At 39.2% G+C, this 25,183-nt stretch overlaps 2 protein-coding genes and 1 pseudogene across 14 annotated transcripts in view; 1 reads left to right on the forward strand and 2 right to left on the reverse strand.

Annotated features, from left to right (window-relative positions):
* Positions 1-11,566, forward strand: part of ZNF157 (zinc finger protein 157) — a 73,556-nt gene extending 61,990 nt beyond the window's left edge. For 11 of the 12 annotated variants that reach the window (XM_074324021.2, XM_074324022.2, XM_074324020.2 and 8 more), the window contains one exon: positions 353-11,566. In XM_074324021.2, coding sequence (XP_074180122.2) covers positions 353-484 — 132 coding nt within the window. In that variant the 3' untranslated portion in view covers positions 485-11,566. The remainder of the gene's footprint in view (positions 1-352) is intronic. The other variant, XM_074324023.2, reaches the window with a different exon arrangement.
* Positions 11,567-17,324: 5,758 nt separating this feature from the next.
* Positions 17,325-21,375, reverse strand: LOC109437461 (tRNA-splicing ligase-activating factor archease pseudogene; annotated as a pseudogene).
* The window catches only part of ZNF41 (zinc finger protein 41), a 60,669-nt gene continuing 52,810 nt past the window's right edge, over positions 17,325-25,183 (reverse strand). For both annotated transcript variants that reach the window (XM_074324013.2, XM_074324012.2), the window contains one exon: positions 17,325-23,660. In XM_074324013.2, the coding sequence (XP_074180114.1) occupies positions 21,613-23,660 (2,048 nt within the window). In that variant the 3' untranslated portion in view covers positions 17,325-21,612. The remainder of the gene's footprint in view (positions 23,661-25,183) is intronic.

Consider the following 25,183-nt stretch of genomic DNA (forward strand, 5'->3'; position numbering starts at 1 on the left):
TTCTGCAATGTATAATACTATATTGCTTTTAAAAACTTTAAGGTATAACGCTATGTTTAAACTTCTACAGCTTGCTTTTCTCATGAAATGTTACCTTTCCAAGGTCTGTCCATGTCGATAAATATAGGTCTGGTTTATTCATTTATGTCTCCATTCCCTAGTGAAAGACATTTGTATTATTTCTGTGTTTAGTGTCTGAATCTAGAAGTGGAACTGATGGGTCATGAGGTGTAAGCAGTGTGCCAGTTATTAAGCTATTGCACCCCGGTTCTGTACCCACCCTTTCTGTACTGTGCTTTGTGATACTGGCTGGGGCCATGACTCTACAATAAACACATTTCTGTCTTGCCAGTGTCTCCCTGTTGGGCCTCCATGTTCATCTGTCCAGCGTTACTTCTTCACTGGGGCAGCAGCAGTTCCTCGTGGTAGCAACAGTTTAATCCAGTTTGCAGTTTTCCAGCCTAATGGTACCGCAACCCCCTAGAGACATTACCAGCAGTTGGCTGGTGCCACCTCCTTAGAGGTATGAGTCCCAGCCATATGAGACCCCTCCTCCAACCTTCTAATTTTTAATTTCCCTTGTTACCCTTGCCTGGCTTCTAATTAATTTCCCCTTGTTACCCTTGCCTGGCTGCTTTTTGCAGCTGCTACCTCCATGATAATTTTAATGTTCTCTTTTTGTCTTTTCATTTATGTGATTGATAACTATAACAAGTTAAGAATTCTTGAATAAAATGCATTGTTACACACACACACACACACACACACACAACACACAAAAGAATTCTTTATAATAAGTTCTCTCTGTTAAAATAACTGATATGGTTTCTGTCTCCTTGCTGGGTTCTGATTAACACAGAAGTTTTTCAACTCTATTAAATAATTGATTTTTTCCTCCTCCAAAGTGTACTAATTTACACTCTCATGAACAGTTTGAGAAAAAGTTTACATTTTCCCACATAGTCACTAGGACTTAACTATCAGTCTTTGAAATTGTTGCCAATCTGAAAGCTGTAAAATGACTTTAAGCCTTTCCATCCATGAATGTGGTTTGTCTTTTTATTTTTTAATGTATCTTTTTTGACCTTCAATAGTATTTTATGGTTTTCTCCAACATATTGTCTTTGGAAGTTAATCTTTTTAAGAAGCTTTGCTCAGATACATGTATATGCATCTATATTTCAAAATATAGTGATGTATTAATGGGATTTACATACATATGTATATGTAATATCTCTGTATGTACACACACACACACACACATCTACACCTCCTCATGCATTTCATTTTACCCACATATTCATGACATTGGTTGGTTTTTATTCCTTTCTGCATTCCTTCCAGCACCATTTTCTTCTTTGCCTGAAAAATAGCCTGTAGAGTTTTCTTTTCTTTTCTTTTTTTTTAGATTTTTTACTGGGGAAGCAGAAGAGGACTTTATTGGGGAACAGTGTGTACTTCCAGGACTTTTTCCAAGTCAAGTTGTTGTCCTTTCAATCTTAGTTGTGGAGGGTGCCGTTCAGCTTCAAGTCCAGTTGCCTGTTGTGAGTTGCAGGGGGTGCAGCCCACCATCCCTTGCGGGAGTTGAGGCGTCAAACCGGCAACCTTGTGGAGAGCCCTCGCTCCAACCAACTGAGCCATCTGGCCACCTGGGAGCTGAGTGGAAGCTCATTGACTTCATTCTAATTGCAGAGGGCGCAGCTTGCTGGCCCACGTGGGAATCGAACCAGCAGCCCCGTTGCCCAGAGCTCGCGCTTTAACCAACTGAGCAATCCGTCTGCCCCTGGAGAGTTTTCTTTAGTGGAGGTCTATTAGTGGCAAACCTCAACTTTGTCTGAGAATGTTTTTCTGTTGCACATTTTTTGATAAGCAAAAGTGAATCCTTTACCTTTAGTATTTGGTAGCACTATGCCATAGTAAATTGATGCTAAATTAAATACATGTTTTGCTTTATCCCCTGAATATTCCATAATGATTATGACTCAGGGTATTTGAATTAATCATCAGACGCCCCTAATACAGCACACACTTGAATATACATATTATACTTTCTGCATTTTGTATATAGCATGCCCTCACCCCCATTTACTAAGTATTAATTAAGTTTATCAAGATGCCATCTCATCTATTCTTCCAATCCTCAGCCCATCTATTTAAAACATTAAATGTGATATTCTAAAATTATTATGGAAAGTGTCAAGCATAAATAAAGGTAATCTATAGTGATATAAAGCAGATCAGTGATTGCCTCTGGGGTGTGAATTAACTCATAAGGGGTAAGAGGGGTGATGGAACTATTCTGTATCTTTTTTTTTTTGGGGGGAAGGGGAACAGGACTTTATTGGGGAACAGTGTGTACTTCCAGGACTTTTCCAAGTCAAGTTGTTGTCCTTTCAGTCTTAGTTGTGGAGGGTGCAGCTCAGCTCCAGGTCCAGTTGCTAGTTGCAGGGGGCACAGCCCACCATCCCTTGTGGAAGTCGAAACTGCCAACCTTGTGATTGAGAGGATGCGCTCCAACCAACTGAGCCATCCGGGAGGCAGCTCAGCTCAAGGTGCCGTGTTCAATCTTAGTTGCAGGGGGCAGAGCCCACCATCCCTTGTGGGACTCGAGGAGTTGAACTGGCAACTTTGTGGTTGAGAGCCCACTGGCCCATGTGGGAATCGAACTGGCAGCCTTCGGAGTTAGGAGCACGGAGCTCCAACAGCCTGAGCCACCGGGCCGGCCCCTATTCTGTATCTTGATTGGAGTGTGTGTTAATGGGTGTGTACAATGGTCATCAAATGAGTAAACTTAAGATCTGTGTATCTCATTGTGTGTAAATTATATCTCAAAATTTAAAAACAAAAGTGAAAAGATCCCTGTTCCCACACGAGGAGCTGCCTGGAAGAAAGTCAGGAATCTTGACCACTAGATCAGATGAAACACATTGGCAATGGGAGACTTAGTCCTCCCAAACCTTTAGAAATGGCGGGTTGTGCTGGTAGCTACCATCCCTTACATGGTGATCACCCCCGGTCAACATTACTGTGTGTATTTGACTCCCAATAGCCTAAGCACAGTCCTGCCTGTAGTTTTTACCCCCCTGACATGTCAGCAGTGTCTACTAACACCCCATGAGCTTACGGCAATTCATATCACCTCCTTTAGCCTAGAGCACACTGCTGATCTACCAGTAGCTCACAACAGCTTGTCTCACCGCAACCTTTTGCTCCAGCAGAATCTGCTGAGCCCCCTCCATTATGATGCTCATAGCATCATGTCTCACTACCCCTTTTAGCTGCCATTAAATTGTTTTGGTTTTACAGTTTTGTGCTGAGACAAAATTGATATAAAATGCACGTAAGATTCACAGTTTGAACCATTTTGAAGTGTCCAGTTCATTAGTTTTTAAATTTTTTTATTTTTCAATTATGGTTGGCATACAGTATTACATTAGTTTCAGCTATACAATATAGTGATTAGACATTTCTATAACTTAGGAAATGATCACCCCGATAAGTCTGAGACCCGTTGCAATTTTTGCTGACAGCATAGTGTCTTTTCACTCCTTTAGCCTCCAGCTTAGTGACTGATGATTCTCCCTCCATTAACTCAGTATCATGCCTTTTTGCCCTCCTTCAGACTCAGCATGGTGACCACTGACCTCCCATTAGTTCACAGCGATGTGTCTTATCACCTTCCTTTAGACCTAGTGTAGTGTCTGTCTGACCCCATGTTGGTTGGTCCTCACCATTTTGTCTGTTGATCCCCCATTGGCTACCACCGTACAATATGTTTAACCCAACAAGTTTTAATCACAGTCTCTGCTCATCTTCCATTAGATCCCATCGCTGTGTCTGCTGATTTTTTATTAGTCACCAGTACAGTGTCTTTGACCCCCATAAACCCATAGCACAGCACAATTGCACCAATATTTGCTATTCCACAATTTGCCACCAGTATGATGACTTTGATCCTCCTGAGCCCCATCGTAATGTCTGCAGAACTCACAAGACCTTGTCAGGCTATCTTCTGATCTGCCATTTACCGAGCTTCAAGTTTTTTTAACCTGAGGATCCAGCAGTGTCTGCTTTCTTTAAAACAGTCCCCATAACTGTGTCTTCTGACCTTATATTATGGCCTCTCAATGTATCTGCTGACCACACATTAATGTCTTCTGATTCATTAGTCACCAGTACAGAGTGTGAACTCCTTGAGAGCCCATCACTATGTTTTTGGTCCTTATCATTGTCGAATTATTATATCTGTGGAATCACCCCCTTTAGCCACTAGTTCTGTGTCTTTGACCCATTGAGGCCTGAGTGGAGCCTGCTGACCCCACATTAGCCCCCATTATGTTATCTGTTGATCCTCCATTAGCCAACAGTATCATTTCTTTGACATCTGTGTGACTCCAGCATGTATTTGCTGAACCTACCTTAGCTGCCATCACTCTGCCGATCCCCAGTTATCCGCAAGAGCAGAGACACCTCTGGGAGCTTCCAGCCTAGTATCTGCTGATTCCACTTTAAGCTCCCCTTGCTGACCACCTGTTAGTCATGAGTACAGTGTCCTTGACTCTCATAAGTCAATCACAGTGTTGCTGACCCTGCTCCCTGTGCCTCATCACCGTGCTTGTTGATCCCCCATTAGCCACTAATATAGTGTCTGAATGCTGTGATGGCCCAGATCAGTGCTTACTGACCATACCTTAGAGCCCATCACTGTGTATGCCAACCCTCTATTAACCTCAACACTGACTGCTATCTACCAGCCATTAGTGTAGTCTTTACCTCATGTGTCTCAGTCATGATAGCTGTTGCTGACCCTACGTGAATTAGTGTCATCATGGTGTTTGTACTCTTGGTCACAAGTAGTGTCTTTGATCTTCATAAAAAATCAGTCGTGTCTGCTGACCCTACGTTATCACTCTGCTGATTAGCCATTAGCCACCACTAAAGTGGTTTTCTCCATCCCAGCATCAGCCTATGCACAATCCCCATCCTTGTAGATGTTGGTCCTTCATTATCCACTAACTAGTACAATATATTGACCTCGTGAGCCCCAGAATAATGCCTGGGTTTCATTAGAGCCTACCCTACATTAGAGCCCTTTATGGTTTCAGATGATGCTGTATTAATCACCAGTACAGTGTCTTGCACCCCAATGAGTCCTTAGAGTCATTTCTTTTTTTAAAATTAAAGTTTGTTGGGGTGACAATTGTTAGTAAAGTTACATAGATTTCAGGTGTACGATTCTGTATTACATCATGTATAAATCCCATTGTGTGTTCACCACTGTCATACAGGGTGTCATGCGGGGTCTCTGCTCTCTCTCCCTGCACAGTAACACAGGTGTCGTGCGGGGAGTGGGAGCCGAGACCCCGCATTACACCCTGCACGACACATGGCGCAGCAAGCAGGGTACACTGTGTCCAGGAAGTCTGGCTGTGCCCAGAGAGAGTGGCGGTGCCCTGAGAAACCCTAGCTGTGCCCGGGGAAACTAGTGGTACCCTAAGAAGTCCAGGAAGTCTGGCTGTGCCTAGAAGTACTGGTGGTGCCCTGAGAAATCCTGGCTGTGCCCAGAGAGCCTGGCTGTGTCCAGGATATTGCATTCACCTTCAGGCTCCTCGCACAGGGCCCCTCGCGGAAGACGCTTGTCGCGTAGATTGTGAGGCAAGAGCCTGTAGGGGTGGAGTGTGGGGGCAGAGCCCCAGAAAGCAGTTTCTAGGCTCTCAGCCTCACATAGAAAGGTGCTGGCTCAGGTAGTAAATGGCCATCAACTGTGATTGGATGGCCATCAGCTGTGGCTAGTTGGCCGTCAGCTGTAACCAGTGAGCCATTGGCCACTAATATAACGGCTGTGGCTACGCTAGCAGAAAAATGGGGGCTTGCAAGAAGATGGTGGCTGAGCCTGCAAGCAATGCAATGAGGGTGGCGGATCGTGTGGCTCCTGCCTCCTGTGTCTCCAACCCAGCTGCCGTTGAGAGTATAGTGGTATGACTCCCCTATCTATGGCTCCGTGGGTGTTCCTTTTTGGCCTAGTCACATTCTGAGTTCTTATGTGGGGAGCGGGAGCTGAGACCCCGCAGGCGGCCCTGCATGACAACCACCCAGAGTCAGTTCTCCTTCCATCACCATATATTTGATCCCCTTTACCCTCATCTACCACTCCCTCCCCCCTTACCCTCTGGTGACCACTAAACTATTGTCTGTGTCTATGAGTTTTTGTTTCTTCAATTATTTGTCTCGTTCTTTTGTTGTTTTCAGTTTGATATACCACATATCAGTGAAATCATATGGCTCTCTGCTTTTTCTGTCTGACTTATTTCGCTTAGCATTATACTCTCAAGATCCATCCATGTTGTCACAAATGGTCCTATTTTATGTTTTCTTACCGCTGAATAGTATTCCATTGTGTATATATACCACAACTTCTTTATCCATTCATCTATCGAAGGACATTTTGGTTGTTTCCATGTCTTGGTCACCGTAAACAAAGCTGCAATGAACATTGGAGCACATGTGTCTTTATGGATAAATGTTTTCAGATTTTTTGGGTAGATACCCAGGAGAGGGATTGCTGGGTCATATGGTAATTCTATTCGTAATTTTTTGAGGAACCTCCACACTGCCTTCCATAGCGCTGCACCAGTCTGCATTCCCACCAACAGTGTATGAGGGTTCCTTTTTCTCCACAGCCTCTCCAACACTTGCTACTATTTGTCTTGTTGATGATAGCCATTCTGACTGGGGTGAGGTGATATCTCATTGTGATTTTTATTTGCATTTCTCTGATGATTAATGATGTTGAGCATTTTTTCATATGTCTATTTGCCATTTGTATGTCCTCTTTGGAGAAATGTCTCTTCAGGTCCTCTGCCCATTTTTCAATTGGGTTGTTTGTTTTTTTGTTGTTGAGTTGCATGAGTTCCTTATATATTTTGGATATTAGCCCCTTATCGGAGGCACTGTTTGCAAAAATCTCCCATTCAGTTGCTTTCCTCTTTATTTTGTCGATGGTTTCTTTTGCTGTGCAGAAGCTTTTAAGTTTCATGTAGTCCCATTCGTTTATTTTAGCTTTTACTTCCCTTGTCTTTGGAGTCAAATTCATAAAATGCTCTTTGAATCCAAGGTCCATAAGTTTAGTACCTATGTTTTCTTCTATGCAGTTTATTGTGTCAGGTCTCATGCTTAAGTCTTTGATGCATTTTGTATTAATTTTGGTACATGGTGACAGATAGCAGTCCAGTTTCATTCTTTTGCACGTGGCTATCCAATTCTCCCAGCACCGTTTATTGAAGAGGCTGTCTTTCCTCCATTGCATGTTTTTTGCTTCTTTGTCAAAAATTATCTGTCCATATTTATGTGGTTTTATTTCTGGGTTCTCAATTCTATTCCACTGGTCTATGTGTCTGTTTTTCTGCCAATACCATGCTGTTTTGATTATTGTAGCCCTGTAGTACAAGCCAAAGTCAGGGAGTGTGATACCTCCAGCATTGTTCTTTTTTCTTAAGATTGCTTTGGCTATTCGGGGTCTTTTGTGGTTCCAAACAAGTCTGATGATTTTTTGTTCTATTTCTTTAAAATATGCCATTGGGATTTTGATGGGGATTGCATTAAATCTGTATATTGCTTTGGGTAATATGGCCATTTTAACTATGCTGATTCTTCCAATCCATGAGCACGGAATGTCTTTCCATTTCTTTGTCTTCTTCAATTTCTTTTTAAAATGTCTTATACTTTTCAGCATATAGGTCTTTCACATCCTTAAAGTTTATTTCTAGGTATTTTGTTCTTTTTGCTGCAATTGCAAAAGGAATTGTTTTTTCTTATTTCTCTTTCTGAGATTTCATTATTAGTATATAGGAATGCAATGGACTTTTGTACGTTGATTTTGTAGCCGGCAACTTTACTGTATTTGTTGATTGTTTCTAATAGCTTTTTGGTGGAGTCTTTAGGGTTTTCTATATATAGCATCATGTCATCTGCAAAGAGTGACAATTTTACTTTTTCATTCCCAATTTGGATGCCTTTTATTTTTTTCTCTTGCCTGATTGCCTTAGAGCCATTTCTGCTGGCACTATATTAGCTTCAATGATTGTGTCTGTTGAATTCCTGTTAGTCATCAGTATAGTGTCTTTGATCTTTGTGATTACTCCCCACAGTTTCTGATGACCCTATATTAGGAACAGTTATTGTTCCCTGATCTCTGTACGTTGGTTTGTTGGCTGTTCTTTCAATCCCTGCAATTATTCCTTGGATTCTGGTGGTTCCCAGGCCTTCAGACTGCTTTCTTGTTTTTCTTTTGCCTGCACTTCAGAGACTAGTTCTTTGTCTTTTGGGCTGTGGCCTGATCCTCAGGGTCTATCCTCTGTTGCTCTGGCTGTTTTGTAGTCCCTCTCCAGCTTCCAAATGCCAGGACTGTTTTGTGGTCTCTCCAGATGTTTGACAATCCCGCTATTCCTCAAGCCCAGAAACTGTCCCCTTGTCCCTCCAGTTGTTTCTTTGTTTCTCTCGGTGTTCCCTCAGCTTGAGATTGTTCCCTTATCTCTCTGGCTGTGTCCTACGTAGGTGTTTCTGGCTATTGCATGACATTTAGTGACGGTTTCCTCTTCCATTTAGCTGTTCTAGACTCTCTCTGGCTGTCCATTAAGTACGAGGACTATTCTCTGGCCTTCTGGCTTTTTGATAAGCTCTCTGATTGTTCACATCACTTCAGTGAATGTTCCTTGGTCCGTATGGCTACTTTTTTTCTTTCATTTTTTTTTAAGGAGGGTGCAGCTCACAGTGGCCCATAAGGGGATCGAACAGGCAACCTTGGTGTAATTAGCACAATGCTCTAACCAACTGAGCTACCAACTGAGCTAACTGGCTGCCCCGTATGGCTACTTTCTAGTGTCCTGGGATGTTTCCTCAGCCCTGGCCTATTGTCTGGAAGCACAGACTGTTGCTGCTGCTTCTAGCTGTTCCCCAATACCTGAAATAGGTTACCTCACCCTCCCAGTTGTTACCTCAATTGTGCATATGTTCACAGTTCTTCCTTCTGCCTATTTTCTGGTTTCTCCAATTGTTTCTCAACACCAAGGACTGTTATATGCACTGGATGTGGCCGGGAGCATTAAATAGCAAGTGGGAGTCTCAGCCTGCAGCGGGAGCACCTTCCCTCCAGGTAGATCCCTTTAGTTGTGGCTGTCATGGAGGAGTAGACCCTACAGAGAAGCTGCCTTCTTCAGAGTCCTGGTGTGGCTCCTGGCAGGATATCTAGAGTCACTACATTTCCTCCCATTATCCTTCTAGAAAATTCATTAAAGTGACTAAAGTAAGTTTCCCCTGATCCAGCATTTGATGTGTCTGTGTGTGACTCTTTGCTTGGGAGAGACTCTGATGGCTGAGGAAGCAGGTGGGGGTGACAGTCCTGTGAGGGTAGCCTGGGGGCTGGCCCTTCCTTCACCCGAGCGTCAGTATTTCTCCCTAAAAAATGGGCCTCACAGTCCCTACCCCAAATCCTTCTGAGGTCTGTGCTGGGTTGGAGGATGCTCCATAGCTGTATTTGCCCCTTGGATATTTTTTAAGTCAAAACACAAAATTCATAATAACTTCATGTGTAATATTACTAACAGTGATTTAATTTCTAGACAGGCAACATCAAAAGCACACACTATAATACAAAAAAGGGAGGTAAATTGGATTTCATCAAAATTAAAAGCTTTTATGCTACAAATGATATTATCAAGAAAGTAAGAAGTCACTCCACAGACTGGAAGAAAATATTTGCAAATCATATATCTGCTAAGGGATTTGTATCCAGAATATATAAAGAATTCTTATAACTCAATAATAAAAATGGATTAACTCAACTTAAAAATGGGCAAGGGATCTGAATAAATATTTCTCCAAATGAGACGTACAAATGGCCCAAGCATGTGAAAAGCTGCTCAGTATCATTAGGCATCAGGGAAATGCAAATCAAAACCATGAGATACCACTTCACACTTACTAGTATGGCTAGAATAAAAAAGACAGTAAGAAGTGATGAGCATGTGTAAAAACTAGACCCATCTTACATTACTGGTGGAATTTAAAGTGGTGTACCTGTTTTGGAAAGCAGTTTGGAAGTTTCTCAAAATGTTAAACATAGTTACCACATGATCCAGAAATTTCACTCCTGGGTATCCACCCAAGGAAATGAAAATATATGTCCACACAAAAACTTACGCACAAATGTTCACAGCAACATTATTCACAGTAGCCCCAAAGTGGAAACAACCCAAATGTTCATCAACTGCTGAATGGATAATGAAAATGTGGTATATCCATATGATGGAATATTATTCAGGCTTAAGAAGGAAGGAAATTCTGACACGCTACAACATGGATTAATTTTGAAAATATGTTACTTGAGAGAAACCAGTGACAAAAGGCCACATATTGTATGATTCCATTTATATGAAATGTCCAGAATAGGCAAAACTATGGAGACAGAAAGTAGATTAGTGGTTGTCTAGGGCTGGGGTAGGACGAAGTGGGAGAAATGGAGAATGACTGCTTATGGGTGTGGGATTTCTTTTGGGGATGATGAAAATACTCTGAAGTTGCACAACTCTGTGAATATACTAAAATTAATTTCATCGTCACATTAAATGGATACATTTTACTGTAGGTGAATTGCATCTCAATAAAGTTAAAAAAAATATTTTAAAAAATTTAACGAGGTCATGAAGAAAAAAATTTTGATTAGTGCCTGCTTGCATTTTGAGAAAAAAAGACATCTTGCCTTTTCCTTGTCCTAGCTGTGTGTCTTTGGGGAAATCATATTATCTATGCCTCAGTTTCTCCATCTGTAAAATGGGGATAAAATAATGCTTATTAACTCATAGGGATAGAGTGAATATTAAATTAAGCTATATATGTAAAGTGCTTAAAACAGTGATTGGCACACAGCTGTCTGCATTGCTAGTAATAGTAATGGTAAATATAATTTAATTTATAACTCAGTAGTGATAACTCCTACTAATGATTGCTTACAATACTGCAAATAATGTTTTATTAGGAATGATAATTTACAATATTGGAAATAATGTATAATAATAGTAATAATTTCTTGCACCTTGGCACTTTAACTCATGATTTTGACACTGTCTCCCAAAGACAATACAAATATTCAATATGCTCATTGTAATGTTTTTCTTCTTCTGATGATGATGCTTATACACTAATTTGTAGTGTGAAAATTCCACTGATAAATACCAATGTTTTCAAAGGCGTATGAGGACAACCATCCCCAAAGTGATAATGTTCTTGTTCCTATTTCCAAGTAAGGTCACATTTTGAGGTGATGAGGGTTAGGACTTCAATGTATCTTCTTGGAGGACACAATTCAACCCATAACAGTTCCCCATTATGTGGTCCTCACTGTGGACAAATCCCCATGTTTATAAATCTCTACTGTTGCCACGATTACAGATGAGAAATCCCCAAGCTCTTTGTAAATTATTTTCTTGAAAAGTCCCCTGTCTTCTGTGTGGCATATCCCCTCTTTCACAAATTCCCAGCTGGCAAGTACCGTATTAGTTTTCGATTGCTGTGTAACAAATGACTACAACTTAGCAATCTAAAGCAACATCCATTTATTATCTCACAGTTCTGTACATCAGAAGTCCAAGTGAGCTTGGCTGGGTTCTCTGCTTAATAATCGCACAAAACCAAAGTCAGAGTGTTGCCACACTGGACTCTTACCTGGAGGCTCTCAGGAAGAATCCATTTCCAAGCTTATTCAGGTTATTGGCAATTCAGTTCCTTGCAGTTGTAGCACTGGGCTTCCCATTTCTTTGCTGGCTGACAGCCAGTGCTTCTCTGCTTCTAGAGGTCAACTGCGTGCCTCACCATGTGGGCCTGTCTTTGAAGCCAATTAGGTAGAGCCAAAGGTTCTCATGCTTCCAGTTTCTCTGACGTCCTCCTCTGCCACCAGGAGGAGAAACCTTGACATTTTTGAAGGGCTCATGACCTCAATTAGATTAGGCTCACTTGGATAATGTCCCTATTTTAAGGTCAACAGATTAGCAACCTTAATTACATTTGCAACATCCCTTTTGTTATAATCATGGAGTTATATTTCATCATATTCACAGGTTCCACCCACATTTAAGGGGAGAAGTTTATATAAAGATGAGAGGGATACTGGAGATCATTCTTAGAATTCTGCCTACTGTAACCAATTTTGTATGATCTTCTTATTAAAAAATATCCCACTGGCATATTTCCATTAATGATCCCACTGGCAAATCTCCTTTCATAAATACCTTCCCATTGGCAAATCTTTCATTCATTAACCTGTTGGGAAAAAAATCACCCCAATCAAAAGTGCCCATTAAAATATCTCCATTTGTGAGTCCCTTTGACAAATCTTCTCACTGAGAAATAAAAACCTTTGACATATCACCTGTTGATGTCTGCCATCGGAAAATCTTATTCATAAATACCCATTGGCATATTTCTTATTTATAACCCCTGTTGAAAATCTCTCTTTTTATAAGTAACCCCTATAATATGTATTTCATTGTTTCTTGGTGATTGAAATATCTCTATAGGCTTTCCTTAGAAAAGATTTTTATTAAAACATAGCTAACATACTGTATTATATTAGTTTCAAGTGTAGGTCATAGTTATTCAACAGTACCCACCTGGCACTATACGTAGTTATTACCATGTTAATGATTATGTTCCTTATTCTAAAGTGACCACCATTATAAACCTCTATATTCTTAAATATCCATCTGATGGTACAACTCATTTATGCCTTTTGGTGACAAATTGCCTTACATTTTAAACATCTGCTTATTGGCATATGTTCTGTTGCCCAGCTCATTTTACAAATACACCCATCATAAACACCCTTGTTGGTATATACCCCATTGGCATTACCTATTGTATATCTCCCCACTCATATACACCTATCAATATATCTCTGTTTCACAGCTCCACATTTACCAGGATCTACATTCATAACCACCTGCCCCCAGGTAGAACTCCACTGATGATGACAGGAGACAAATCTCTTTAGTCTTAAATACTCAACAAGGGCACGTTTCTCATTCACAACCCAATTTACAGATCTGATTTGCAAATACCTGACTATTGGAAATTTTTACATTGAAAATCTCAGTCGAACATATTCATACAATTTTTACCTACTGGAGAATATCTTTCATTGACAGCTTACATTGACATATCTCCCCTTTCTTAAATACTTCTCAATATATGTTACACTGATGAGCATTTAATAAATACAAGTTCCCCATTCATAGATACAAGTTCATTGGCGTACTTGTCTCAAACCCAGGTTATAATATTTCCCACTCATAAAAATCACAGCTACTCGAATATGTCTGTTACTCCACTGACAAATCTCCACATTTATAAATTTGTTCCTGTGACTTTTGCAGCCAAAATGGAGTCATAGGGACTGGATTTACCCTTATGCCTGAAACAGACAAAGCAAAAAACAGACAAAATATATTTTTAAATGGGCTTTAAGACATTGGATATCAGGCAGTGAAGAACAGTGATCCCTGAGAACAGGGAAGCAAATGAAGTTAACCCTGTGATTGGTCAGCATACTTCCTTGAGAGAGTTTCCAGGGCACTACACAGAGAGGGGGAACTGAGGAAAAGACTGGGGAATTCCCTGAGTTGAGAGGATACTGTGAGTCTAGGGAGAACAAGGCAGCTAGAATTCATAGGACACACCACCAGAGTGGAGAAAACTGCACAGAGAGAAGACCTTGGTAATTTGCCTAGGGTCCTCCTTGAGTATTTAATAGAGTACCCATCAGCACGTGTGTGAGGAAACTAACTGAAGCCAGGGAGAGAACCATCTGAAAGGATAAGAGGAAATGATGTCTGATGCTCACACGGGGTTGGGAATCATGCCTGTTCTCACCAGCCAGACTGGAAAAATAGGGCATTGGGTAGAGAATTCAGGAAGCTATTGCCTCACTAGTGGGGAATAATTAGATACACCTAGAAGGATTTTGGAAGCAAGACCTGTAAGAATCAAACTGTTTCCAAGTAACTCAGTTGTTTCCCAGAACAAAATTCAAGATAATTTATATAAATGCATAAATATCCAGTACCCAACAAAGTTAAATTTACAATCAATCAAATATTACCAGGCATGCAAATAGGTAGGAAAACAGAACACATAATGAGAATGATCATGTGATCAACCAACCCAGAACCTATACAAATATTAGAATTAGCAGACAAGGATATTTAAAAACTTATTATAAATGTATTCCACATGCTCAGGAAGCTAGTCGAGACATGGAAAACATAAAAAAGGCCCAAATACAGGACTTCCACTTCAGGGAAAATGGAGTAGATGCACGTTTCCCTACTCCTGTCATTAAGTACAACAACAACAACAACAACAATAACACAACAACAACCTGGAAATGATATTTATAAAACAAGCTCAGTTGGTTAGAGCACAGTGCTGGTAGCACCAAGGTTACCGCATGGGCCACTGTGAGCTGTGCCCTCCTTAAACAAACAAGATGACTCTGAAAGGTGGCGTGTAGAAGGCAGATTGGCTAGGGACCTCAGGACCCCAAAAAGCGCACACTGGTGAGTTCCATGAGTTTTCTTTCTGCCTCATGTATCTGAGACTATGCTAGAGAACCTGGCAACCTGGGAATGCCAATGAGCCCAGACAAGAAAGAAGACCCTGCTTTCTCTAGTCAAAGAACCAGGAAACTTTTAGAAAATAGTTGCTTTATTGCATCCAAACAGTATAGACAAAAAATGTAGCCCAACGCCCACCCACACTAATACATGCCAAGTGGGGAGCTTATATTTTTACCCTCAACAGGCTCTAAAAGTCATGCCAAACCCCTGCCAAGGTGGTGTCAGAAAAAAATGATTATGGAGTCAAGACTTTTGTCCCCAAGGAATAGTAACAAGCTCTCCCATATGTGGCATCAATAGGGACCATGCAGGAAGCGTGACTTCCTTTCTCACACAGTGGCCAAACCAGTTGTCCCTTCCAAAGGTGGAAACGTTTGTGTCAAATTCATTAATAAATGGAGAGAAGCAATAAGCTGAGAGTAAAAGAATGAATAAATGTGTTATGCAACAAGGAAAATCCATTACATTGGTGCCCTGGGAGGCTCAGAGCAAGATATGAGATTGTCTCTTAGTCATACCGGATGCCTGAAAGAATGAAGCCATATGTTGCTAAGACCCCTCCTACTGACAAATTGGAACGGAAGCCTGCAAACCTGAGTTGCTTTGGGAGATGAACTGGACCAATTGTTGATGACTGAGTGGGACTCTAGTAATGTGCCAGCGTCTTTTGACTATTTTATTTTATTATTTCTTTTGTTTTATTTTATTTTATTTTGGAAAGAACACTTAGGAGATCTACCCTCTTAACAAAAATTTAAATGTACAGTATATTATTGTTGACTGTAGGTACAGTGTAGTGTGCAGTTTACATCTACACACTACGATATGGTGGAACACTGGCATTGTTGCTAAGATTATATTTATACTGATGGTCAAATATATCAGAAAATTGGGTTAAAGATTTTTCAGGATATAATACAGGTGATGGAAAATGACTGGCTTGAGGAAGAAGTGGAGTCAGCTAACCATCAGCTAATTTCTATGCTGCACAAGTTTATCATAAGCTACAAATAGAAGTAGATCAAAGGGAAAGAATAATCAAATTAATATAAAAACATAAAAATGCATATAATAGTTTTATAGGATGAGTTCATTTTTTACTATTATTGTATGTCATATAAATGCTATACTAAAACTAGATGCCCAAATATATTTTGCTGTGAAAGAGCCTGGGCCAAAGGCTAGGGATAGCCTGCGTAGTGAAGTATTTAACCTTACCCAAAGGGATGTCTGGTCTTTGCCCTCGGCTTCTGGAAGATGATCTCTAGGCCCTTGAAAAGTCAGGCCTGACAGGCGTGTCTTTGTTTACCTGGGGGCCTTGTGCCATTCAGATAGCAGCTATCTGATTTAGCATGGAGGCTCAGAGCCACATCAACAACAGCCTTCATCATGTTGTTGAAGGGGCTTTGGGTCTTGAAACTTGGCCTCCTGAGGGTTGGAAACTGAGACCAGCCATGTGAGCAGTCAACTGTGCCTACATGATGGAGCCCCATTGAAGGTTCTGAACAAAAGGCTTGGGTGCGTTTCCCTGGTTGGCAGTACTCCATGCTATTGCAATCGATGCCAGGAGAGTAATGCTACCTTGATTCTGTGGGGGAGATGATAACTGGCAGCTCTGCATTTGTTACCTTCCTGGACTCTGCCATATGTGTTTTTCTCCTTGGCTGATTTTAATTTCTATCCTTTAGCTGTAATAAAATGTAACTACGAGTATAATAATTTTCAGTGAGTTCTATGAAGCCATCTAGTGAATTATTGAACCTGAGGGTGGTCTTGGAGACCCTGCAATTGGTGTCAGAAGTGAGCAGTTTTGTGTGGGGACTGTTTCCTCTTATTTCTGTACAAGATAAACATACAAACATCAGTTGATTTGCTATATACTAGTAATTAACAAGAAAGTGAAATGAAAAACCAGTACCACACAATAAAGTGGAAGTAAGACAACACCAAGTAAAATAGCATAAAAATATGAAATACTTAGGGAAAACTTTGTCAGAAGATGTGAAAGAGCTGAACACTACAAAATATTGCTGAGAGAAATTGAAGAGTACTTAAAGAAATAGAGAGCTATACCTTATTTATGGGTCAGGGAGCTCAGTATGGTTAAGATTTCAATTTTCTCCAAATTGATCTATAGATTCAAACCAATCTCAATAAAAATCACAACTGCTTTTTGTCGTTGTTGTTGTTGAAAGGGACAAACTTGTTCTACAATTCATATGGAAATGTAAAGGACCTATGGAGCACTTGAGATATTGCTCCCTGGCATATGTCATCAGTTTGGCTCAAACCCATAAACATTCATAAATAAGTAAGTAAGTAAGTAAGTAAATAAATAAATAAATAAACAAAGGACCTAGTAGCTAAAACAACTCTGGGGGGAAAAAAAACTTTGTTGAGGTATAACTTACATTCCATATTTAAACTGATAGTTACAAAATAGTCATGGGGAAGTAAAGCATAGTATGGGGGAGTATAGCCAATAATATTGTAATAACTATGTAGGGTGTCAGATGGGCAGTACACTAATCAGGGGATCACTTCATAAATTATGTAAATGTCTAACCACTATGCTGTACCCCTGAAATTAATACGAAATGATACTGAATGTCAACTGTAATTGAAAAATAAAAAAAGAAATTGTACCATTCAACAACCTTAATTTTGTAAATGAAACTTTATTCTTAAATGTACAACAGGCTCCAAGACAACACCTTATTCTAGCTATAGGTGGCAACAGGTGTTATGGCAGGGAATCCAGATGTTTAAACAGGAATGGAGTTAAGGATCACCTCAATGACCTTTATTAAATTTACCTAGTTGTGCAATTGTCACCACAAATTCTAGAACATTTACATCACCCCAATAAGATCCCTTGTACTAATTTACAGTTAATGACCATCCCCATTCTCACCCCACCAGACAAACCCTAATGTACAGCTCTCTATAGATTTGACTTAACAGACATTTCATTAATATACAAATACAATATTAGATCTTTTGTGTCTCACTTCTCTCACTTAGCACAATACTTTTGAGGTTCATCCATGTTGCAGTATTTACAGGCATACCTTGTGGAGATATTGCAGGTTTGGTTCCAGACCATTGTAATAAAGAGAGTATCGCAATAAAGTGAGTTGTAATCTTTTTGCTGGTGGAGGGTATTGCCTTCAGTTTGTAAAAAAAGCAACACCTGTGGAGCACAATAAAAGGAGGTATGCCTCTGTTAGTGTTTGTTCCTTTTTGTTGTGGAATATACCACATTTTGTTTATCTATTCACCAGTTGATGGATATTTAGATTTTCTCTACTTTTTGCCTCATATGAATAATGCTGTTATGAATATTCAAGGACAAGTGTTTGTGTGAACACGTTCCATATCTTTTGGGTACGTAATAGGAGTGGCGTTGCTGGGTTCTACGGTAAATTTATAATCAACTTTTAAAGAAACTGCCAAACTTTTATAAAGTGGCTACACCATTTTAATGTATCCACACCAGAAATGTATGACAGTTTCTGATTCCCCATATCCTTGCCAACACTTGTTGTAATTGTCTTTTTTATTATAGCCATTTTAGTACATGTACTACAGTATTTCATTGTAGTTTTAATTAGAATTTCTCTGATGACTAATGATTTTGGGCATCTCTTCCAGTGCTTATTTGCATATTTTATTTGGTGAGATGTCTCTTCAAATCTTTTGCCCATTTTTAAACTGGGTTATTTGTCTTATTTTTATTGAGTTGTAGGAGTTCTTTATATATTCTGGATACAAGGTCTTTATCAGATACATGATTTAGAATACCTTTTCTTTTTTTTTTTAATGGTGTCCTTTGAAGCACAGATCTTTTTGGTTTTGATGAAGTCCAATGTATCATTTTTTTTTCATTATGGCTCATGCTCTTGGTGTCCTAAGAATTCCTTGCCTAACACAAGGTCAGAGAGATTTTCTCCTATGTTTTCTGCTAAAACTTTTATAATTTTAGCTTTTATATTTTCATCTCTGATCCATTTTTCAGTCAATTTTTAGTATGGTGTGAAGTAAGATTTAAATTCATTTTTTTGTGTGTGGATACCCGATTATCCCTGCACCAAATGTTGAAAAACTTTCCACATTGAATTTCCTTCACACATTTGTAAAAAAAAATATGTTTACCATAAGTATGAGGGTTTATTCTTGGACTCTATTCTGCTCCATTGATCTAGGTCTCTATCCCCATGCCAGTACCATACTGTCATGATTACTGTAGTTTTAGAATAATTTTGAAATTGGGAGGTGAATGTCCTCCCACTTTGTTCTTTGGCAAATTCATTTTTGCTATTCTTGGTCTTTTTTATTTCTATATAAATTTTAGGATTAGCTTATCAATTTCTGAGGAAGAAAGCCTGCTGGAAATTAGATAAAGTATTAAATCTGTAGATCATGTGATTTTTCTTTAGCTTGTTAATATGATAGATTATATTGAATGATTTTGAATTTTGAAGCAGGCTTTCATCACTGGAATAAACCCCACTTGATCATGATGTATAATCCTTTTATATGTTGCTGAATTCAATTTGTTGATATTTTGTTGAAGATTTTTACATCTACATTCATGAGAAATAATGGTCTGTAGTTTTCTTGTGATGTGTTTGTATGGCTTAAGAATCAGGGTAATACTGGCCTCATGGTGTTAGAGAGTGTTTCTTTCTCCTCTATTTTCTGAAAGATTTTGTGCAGTATTGACATTATTTTTCCCATAAATGTTTAATGCAATTAACTAATTACAATATCTGGCTTTAGGCTTTTGCATGTGTGTGTGCTTGTGTGTGCGTGTGTGTGTGTGTGTAAGATTTAAACTTACTAAGTGCTTATATTTATATGTTTATGTGAGGCCCAGGCCTGGGTCTCAGATCTCTGATATCAGTCAGCTGTCTTGAGATACTATGGTGGGATTGGAGGACAAGGAAATAAAAACTAAAACCACACAGAGCTATCACTATACATCCACCATAATGGCTAAACTAAAAAAGATGGAAAATACCAAGTGTTGACAAGGTTGTGGAGCGACTAGAATTTGTATACGGTGCTGGTGGGAGTGTATGTTGGTATAGCCACTTTCAAACACCAGTTTTATAAGCTAAAACTGACTATATGGATACTCCATGACCTCACAGTTCAACTTCTAGATATATACCTAACAGAAATCCATAAATATGTTCACCAATAGATAGGGACCAAAATATTTATAACAGCAATATTCCTAACAGCCCCAAGCTGCAAACAACCCAAATGTCCGTCAACAGTAGAATAGATAAATATATTGTAGCATATTCACACAATGGAAGGTAATATGACAATGAGAATGAATTATCTATAACTATATTAAAAATATAGATGAATCTCACATTCATAATGTGAATGAAAGAAGATCAACACTGAAATATGAAATATAATTGACTCAATTTATATAAAATATCAGACAGACAAAACGAAGCTATGCTGTTAGAAGTCAGGACAGCGTTTACTCTTGGGGGAGCAGTGGTAAGGACTACGAGGGAGCAAAGGGAGTGCTTCTGGGGTGTGGTCATGTTCTGTTTCTTGATCTGAGTATGTTCAATTTCTGAGAATTGAACTCTATGCTTTGACATATGCATTTCCTATATGCATTATACTTTAATCAAAAGGTCTAAAATAAAATAAAATTGAATGCTAGAAAGAAAACCCCTTTTCTTATAAGTACCATAAAAACACAAGGGAAAATGAGCAAGTGTCTATATATCAGTGCTCAAAAAAAGCAGTGCTCTTTCTAGAGAAGTCTTCCAGTTATTCAACTGTAATAAACTATAGTTATATCTTAAACTAACCAACAATAATGCAAAATGACTTTATCCCATAGCAATCTACACAAAACTACTCTTACTATGCACATAGAAAATGAATATATCTTAACAAAATTGAAAGGAAAACACAATTAAAATTTTACTTATTGAAATCCAATTTCTCAATCATTCTTTTTCAATCAAGAATCCCAAAGAAAGTAGAAGGTTCAATGGATGAAACTGGAAGTCTAATGTCCTGTGGCTCAGGGTCAGTTACTAAGGGGATAAGAAGTTTGTGGTCTGCAACTTACATAAATGATAGCTTTTGGGGTACAGGTTAGAAGGTATAGATAGTGTGTTTTGAGTGTGAATCATCACCTGCTGCCACAGCATGGAATTCATGAGGGAACAATCGCCACCTTGAAATGTGTGCAACATTTAATAACTATATTCTTGTAACATAGGCTAGACTTTTGCCTAATGTGTCAGTGAATAAAGTAAGACTTTAAAAATTCTATTTCATTAAAAAATATACATATACCATGGTGACTTCTCAAATGGAAGAGAAAGAACAACTCTTCATGGCAGCCTTTTCTGTGTCTTCAATGTCAATGATTGCAAAAACTTCTGGCTTTGACTCGCAGATCTGCACCCCCAAATAGGTTTTTGCCTTGACTTCAGTGCCCTGCAAGTATCTGGACAATGAAAACTCTTCTCCCCACCCTAGAACTTTGAAAAAATTTTGGGCCAGTATTGAATACTTTTACATCCCAGGGTATGAAAAACTAATCAGTGCTAAATTTACAAAGTCCTTTATCCAAAAAGTGAAATATAAGAGACCACATGTTATCTCCTGGGGTCTCTATTTCTACCATTTGCAGGAGCTTGAGAGTCACTATAAGAATCATGAACCCAAATAGGACTATTGCTCAAATGCTTTATCAAAGTCTCCCTGTGCATATAATTGCATACCAACTGTGGTGATGCAGTTACTGGTATTTGAAGGATACTTGGCTTTGTCTTCTGTTCACTGAAGTTTGTCATATCTCCTTCCCCTGCACAATGACTGCAGTATTGGGCGCTCCTCTTCCCTACTATGAGACATCTGATGCATGCCGAGTTGTAATTTTCTGATGAAGGCTTTTTCAGTCACTGCCTTTATAAAGTTTTTCTACACTATGAGTTTTCTGATGTTTAATGAGATTTGATCTGTCAGTGAAGGCCTTCTGACATTCTGTGCAGGCATAGGGTTTCTTTCCTGTATGAATTATCTGATGCATACTTAGTGTTGCTTTCTGGATGAAAGCTTTCCCACATTTACTACATTCATAGTGCCTCTCTCCAGTATGCGATTTCTGATGGATAGTGAGGCGTGACTTCCAAGTGAAGGTTTTTCCACAGTCACTGCATTTGTACGGTTTCTCTCTAGTATGGATTTTCTGGTGTGTTATGAGATTTGACCTGTCAGTAAAGGCCTTTCCACATTCAGCACATATATTGGGTTTCTCTCCTGTGTGAATTTTCTGATGCACACGCAGTTGTGACTTCTTAGTGAAGCATTTCCCACAGTCACTGCATTCATAAGGTTTCTCTCCAGTATGAATTCTATGATGTGCAATGAAGTGTGATTTCTGGATGAAGGCCTTTCCACATTCAGGACAGACATAGGGTTTCTCTCCTGTATGGATTCTCTGATGCACACTTAATGTTGATTTTTGGATAAAGGCTTTCCCACATTCATTGCATTCATAGTGTCTCTCTCCAATATGAGATTTCTGATGTATTTTGAGGCGTGACTTCCAGATGAAGGCTTTTCCACAACCGTTGCATTTATAGGGTTTCTCTCCAGTATGAGTTTTCTGGTGTTTAATGAGATTTGACTGATCACTGAAAGCCTTCCCACATTCAGCACACATATAGGGTTTCTCTCCAGTGTGAGTTTTTTGGTGCGTAGTGAGATTTGTTCTATGAGTGAAGACCTTTCCACATTCTGTACATATATAGGGTTTTTCTCCTGTGTGAATTCTTCGATGCACATGGAGTTGTGACTTCTTAGTGAATGATTTTCCACAGTCACCGCATTCATAAGGTTTCTCTCCAGTATGAATTCGCTGATGTGTATTGAAATGTGATTTCTGGATGAAGGCCTTCCCACATTCAGTGCATACATAGGGTTTCTCTCCTGTGTGAATTCTCTGATGCATCCTGAGTGCTGATTTTCTTGTGAAGGCTTTCCCACATTCATTGCATGCATAGAGTTTCTCTCCAGTATGAGTTTTCTGATGTATATTGAGGTCTGAATTCTGGGAAAAGCCTCTTCCACATTCACTGCATTCATAAGGTTTTTCTCCTGTATGAATTCTCATATGTCTAAAGAGATATGACCTGTGGAAAAAAGCTTTTCCACATTCACTGCATTTATAGGGTTTCTGCCCAGTATGAATCTTCTGATGTGTAATGAGGTTTGACTTGAGAGTAAAGGCCTTTCCACATTGAGTACATATATAGGGTTTCTCTCTTGTATAAACACTCTGAGCTACATCAATTTGTGGGTTCTGAGTGAAGACTTTCTCACGCTTGTTGCATTCATGGGATTTTTCTCCAGCACGAATTCTCTGATGCTCAAAGAGATGTGACTTCTGGGTGAAGCTCTTTACATATTCAGTACATACGTAAAGTTTTCCCCCAGTATGAATTTTCTGATGGTGGATGAGAACTTGTTTGTGGCCAACATGCTTTTCACATTGATTATGTTCACAAGTACTTGCTCCTGTGTTAGCATTCTTATTCTTAGAGGAAGAGTTATGGGCAAAGTTGTTGCCATTTTCAAAAATCTTATCAAGGTTTGTTGTTGCATTGCTTTTATTATGATTATGTAAGTTCAAAGTGTGCTTCAAACTCTTTCCAAATGTTTCACAGTTATGGTGTCTTTTTATTGAAGGAACAAGCTTGGTACTCACATGAATTATTCTTTCAATATTTTTACACCCATAGCCCCTCTCTTTAATGAATACTTTCACATGATTTAAAGGGTTATTTTGGTTTTCTTGATATCTGTCTAGCTGGGCATTATCTTGCCATAATTCTTCTAAAATGGAACACAATGACTCTTCTATGGATTGACCAAATTTCTCACAGTGGAATGAAACTTCTTCAGAAATTCTCTGTTGTTGGGTTTGCTCAATGTCCTCATCTAAAAAGAAAAAGGAAAAATGAAAATGTCTCAAAGAACAATTAGCAGAGGATAGAGGGTACATGTAGTTGAGACAGGATGAACACAGAGAAATAGAAGACTTCATATGACGATAATGAAAATAGTAATAATGCAGTAATACAAAACTCTTCTAAAACACTTACTATATGCAAAACAATCATGTACCATTTGTGATGCACCAGGTACTGTTCCAAGTGCTTTATACATAATAGCTCATTTAATCCTCACTAAACTCTAAAAGGTAACTATCATTATCAATCATGTTTCACAGATGAGGAAACAGAAGCAGAGAAGTCATGTAACTTGGTGAGTATCAAGTAACTAAATAAGTGAGAGAGATGGGATTTGAACCCATATCCACTACTAGGAGGTCTGGATAGTGAGTAGAGTAACCAGAAGAAGGAACTGCAATCTGTTAAAGGGAAGCCTGGCATACAAGAAAGATTTCAGATTGCATGTCCTTATTTCATATGTGCTCTAAAACCTTACTAATCTCTGCTTCCTCTTGCTTTTCCCTCTGAGCCATTATGAGCATAAATATTTAATATATGTGTCTCACACATCAGTTCCTCTATATTAATAGGAAAAACTGTTGCAGCATCAGCCATCTTGACAAAGACAAACAGTAAGTAGTATCTGTGCTCCAACTCCATAGCCAGCTGCAAGTCTTCCTTGGGCCCAGGAATATATGCTTTTACCAAGTGTAAAATAGGAGAGGGAAAGCCATCTACGGCAGAAACTTCAAGCCATCCATCCAAATCTATTGACCTCTCCTTTTATAGTAACAGAGTGTAGCTGGGCAAAACATTGACCAGCTTCGCTTTGTTCTCACCAGTGGAGTATGAGCAGAAGTGATATGTGCCACTTCTCGGAAAGGCCTTAAAACGTGGGCAAATATTCTCCATTCCTCCTTCCCTTCCCATTGGACTCAACAATGACCCAATATTAACCACACAGCTGACAACAATGCCCTAGGAAATGGCAGAGCAATGCTTTGGGACATGGTCCCTGAATGATGCGTCAGGATTAGAGTGGACTTGTTGAATGGACCCATTCACCTCAGAATTCTTACATGAGAGGATACACATTTGTATTAAGTTTGCTGTTTTGCTCCTCTGTGCATATTCAAAACAGACTCTAATTTCAGTATACCTCTAGGGAGGTTGTATCTGCTATAACTTTATAAAGCAGATATGGTACCACGCATGCTGACACTCAATTTGGAAGTTTTGTGTTATAACAGAAAGAATTAATACTCGAAGGCTAAAATTGTTACCATTTCATGCAGTTGTCTTCCCTTCCCAAATATAACCTATGGTCCTTTGAATTCCTCCGAACAGACACTTGAAAAACCCTTTTGAGAGAAAGCAAAATATTCTCCTCTGTCTATCTCTCCAAATTCAACACATTTAATTCACTAAATGTTTTCCACACTTTGCTTCAAAAAACTGAAGTATTCAGCTTTCTATGAATGCGTCCTGGTTCTAGTGGGCTTACTCAGC

The sequence above is a fragment of the Rhinolophus sinicus genome, chromosome 18, assembly GCF_057876585.1.
Source record: "Rhinolophus sinicus isolate RSI-liver-muscle chromosome 18, RSI-T2T, whole genome shotgun sequence".
Taxonomy (NCBI): Eukaryota; Metazoa; Chordata; class Mammalia; order Chiroptera; family Rhinolophidae; genus Rhinolophus; species Rhinolophus sinicus.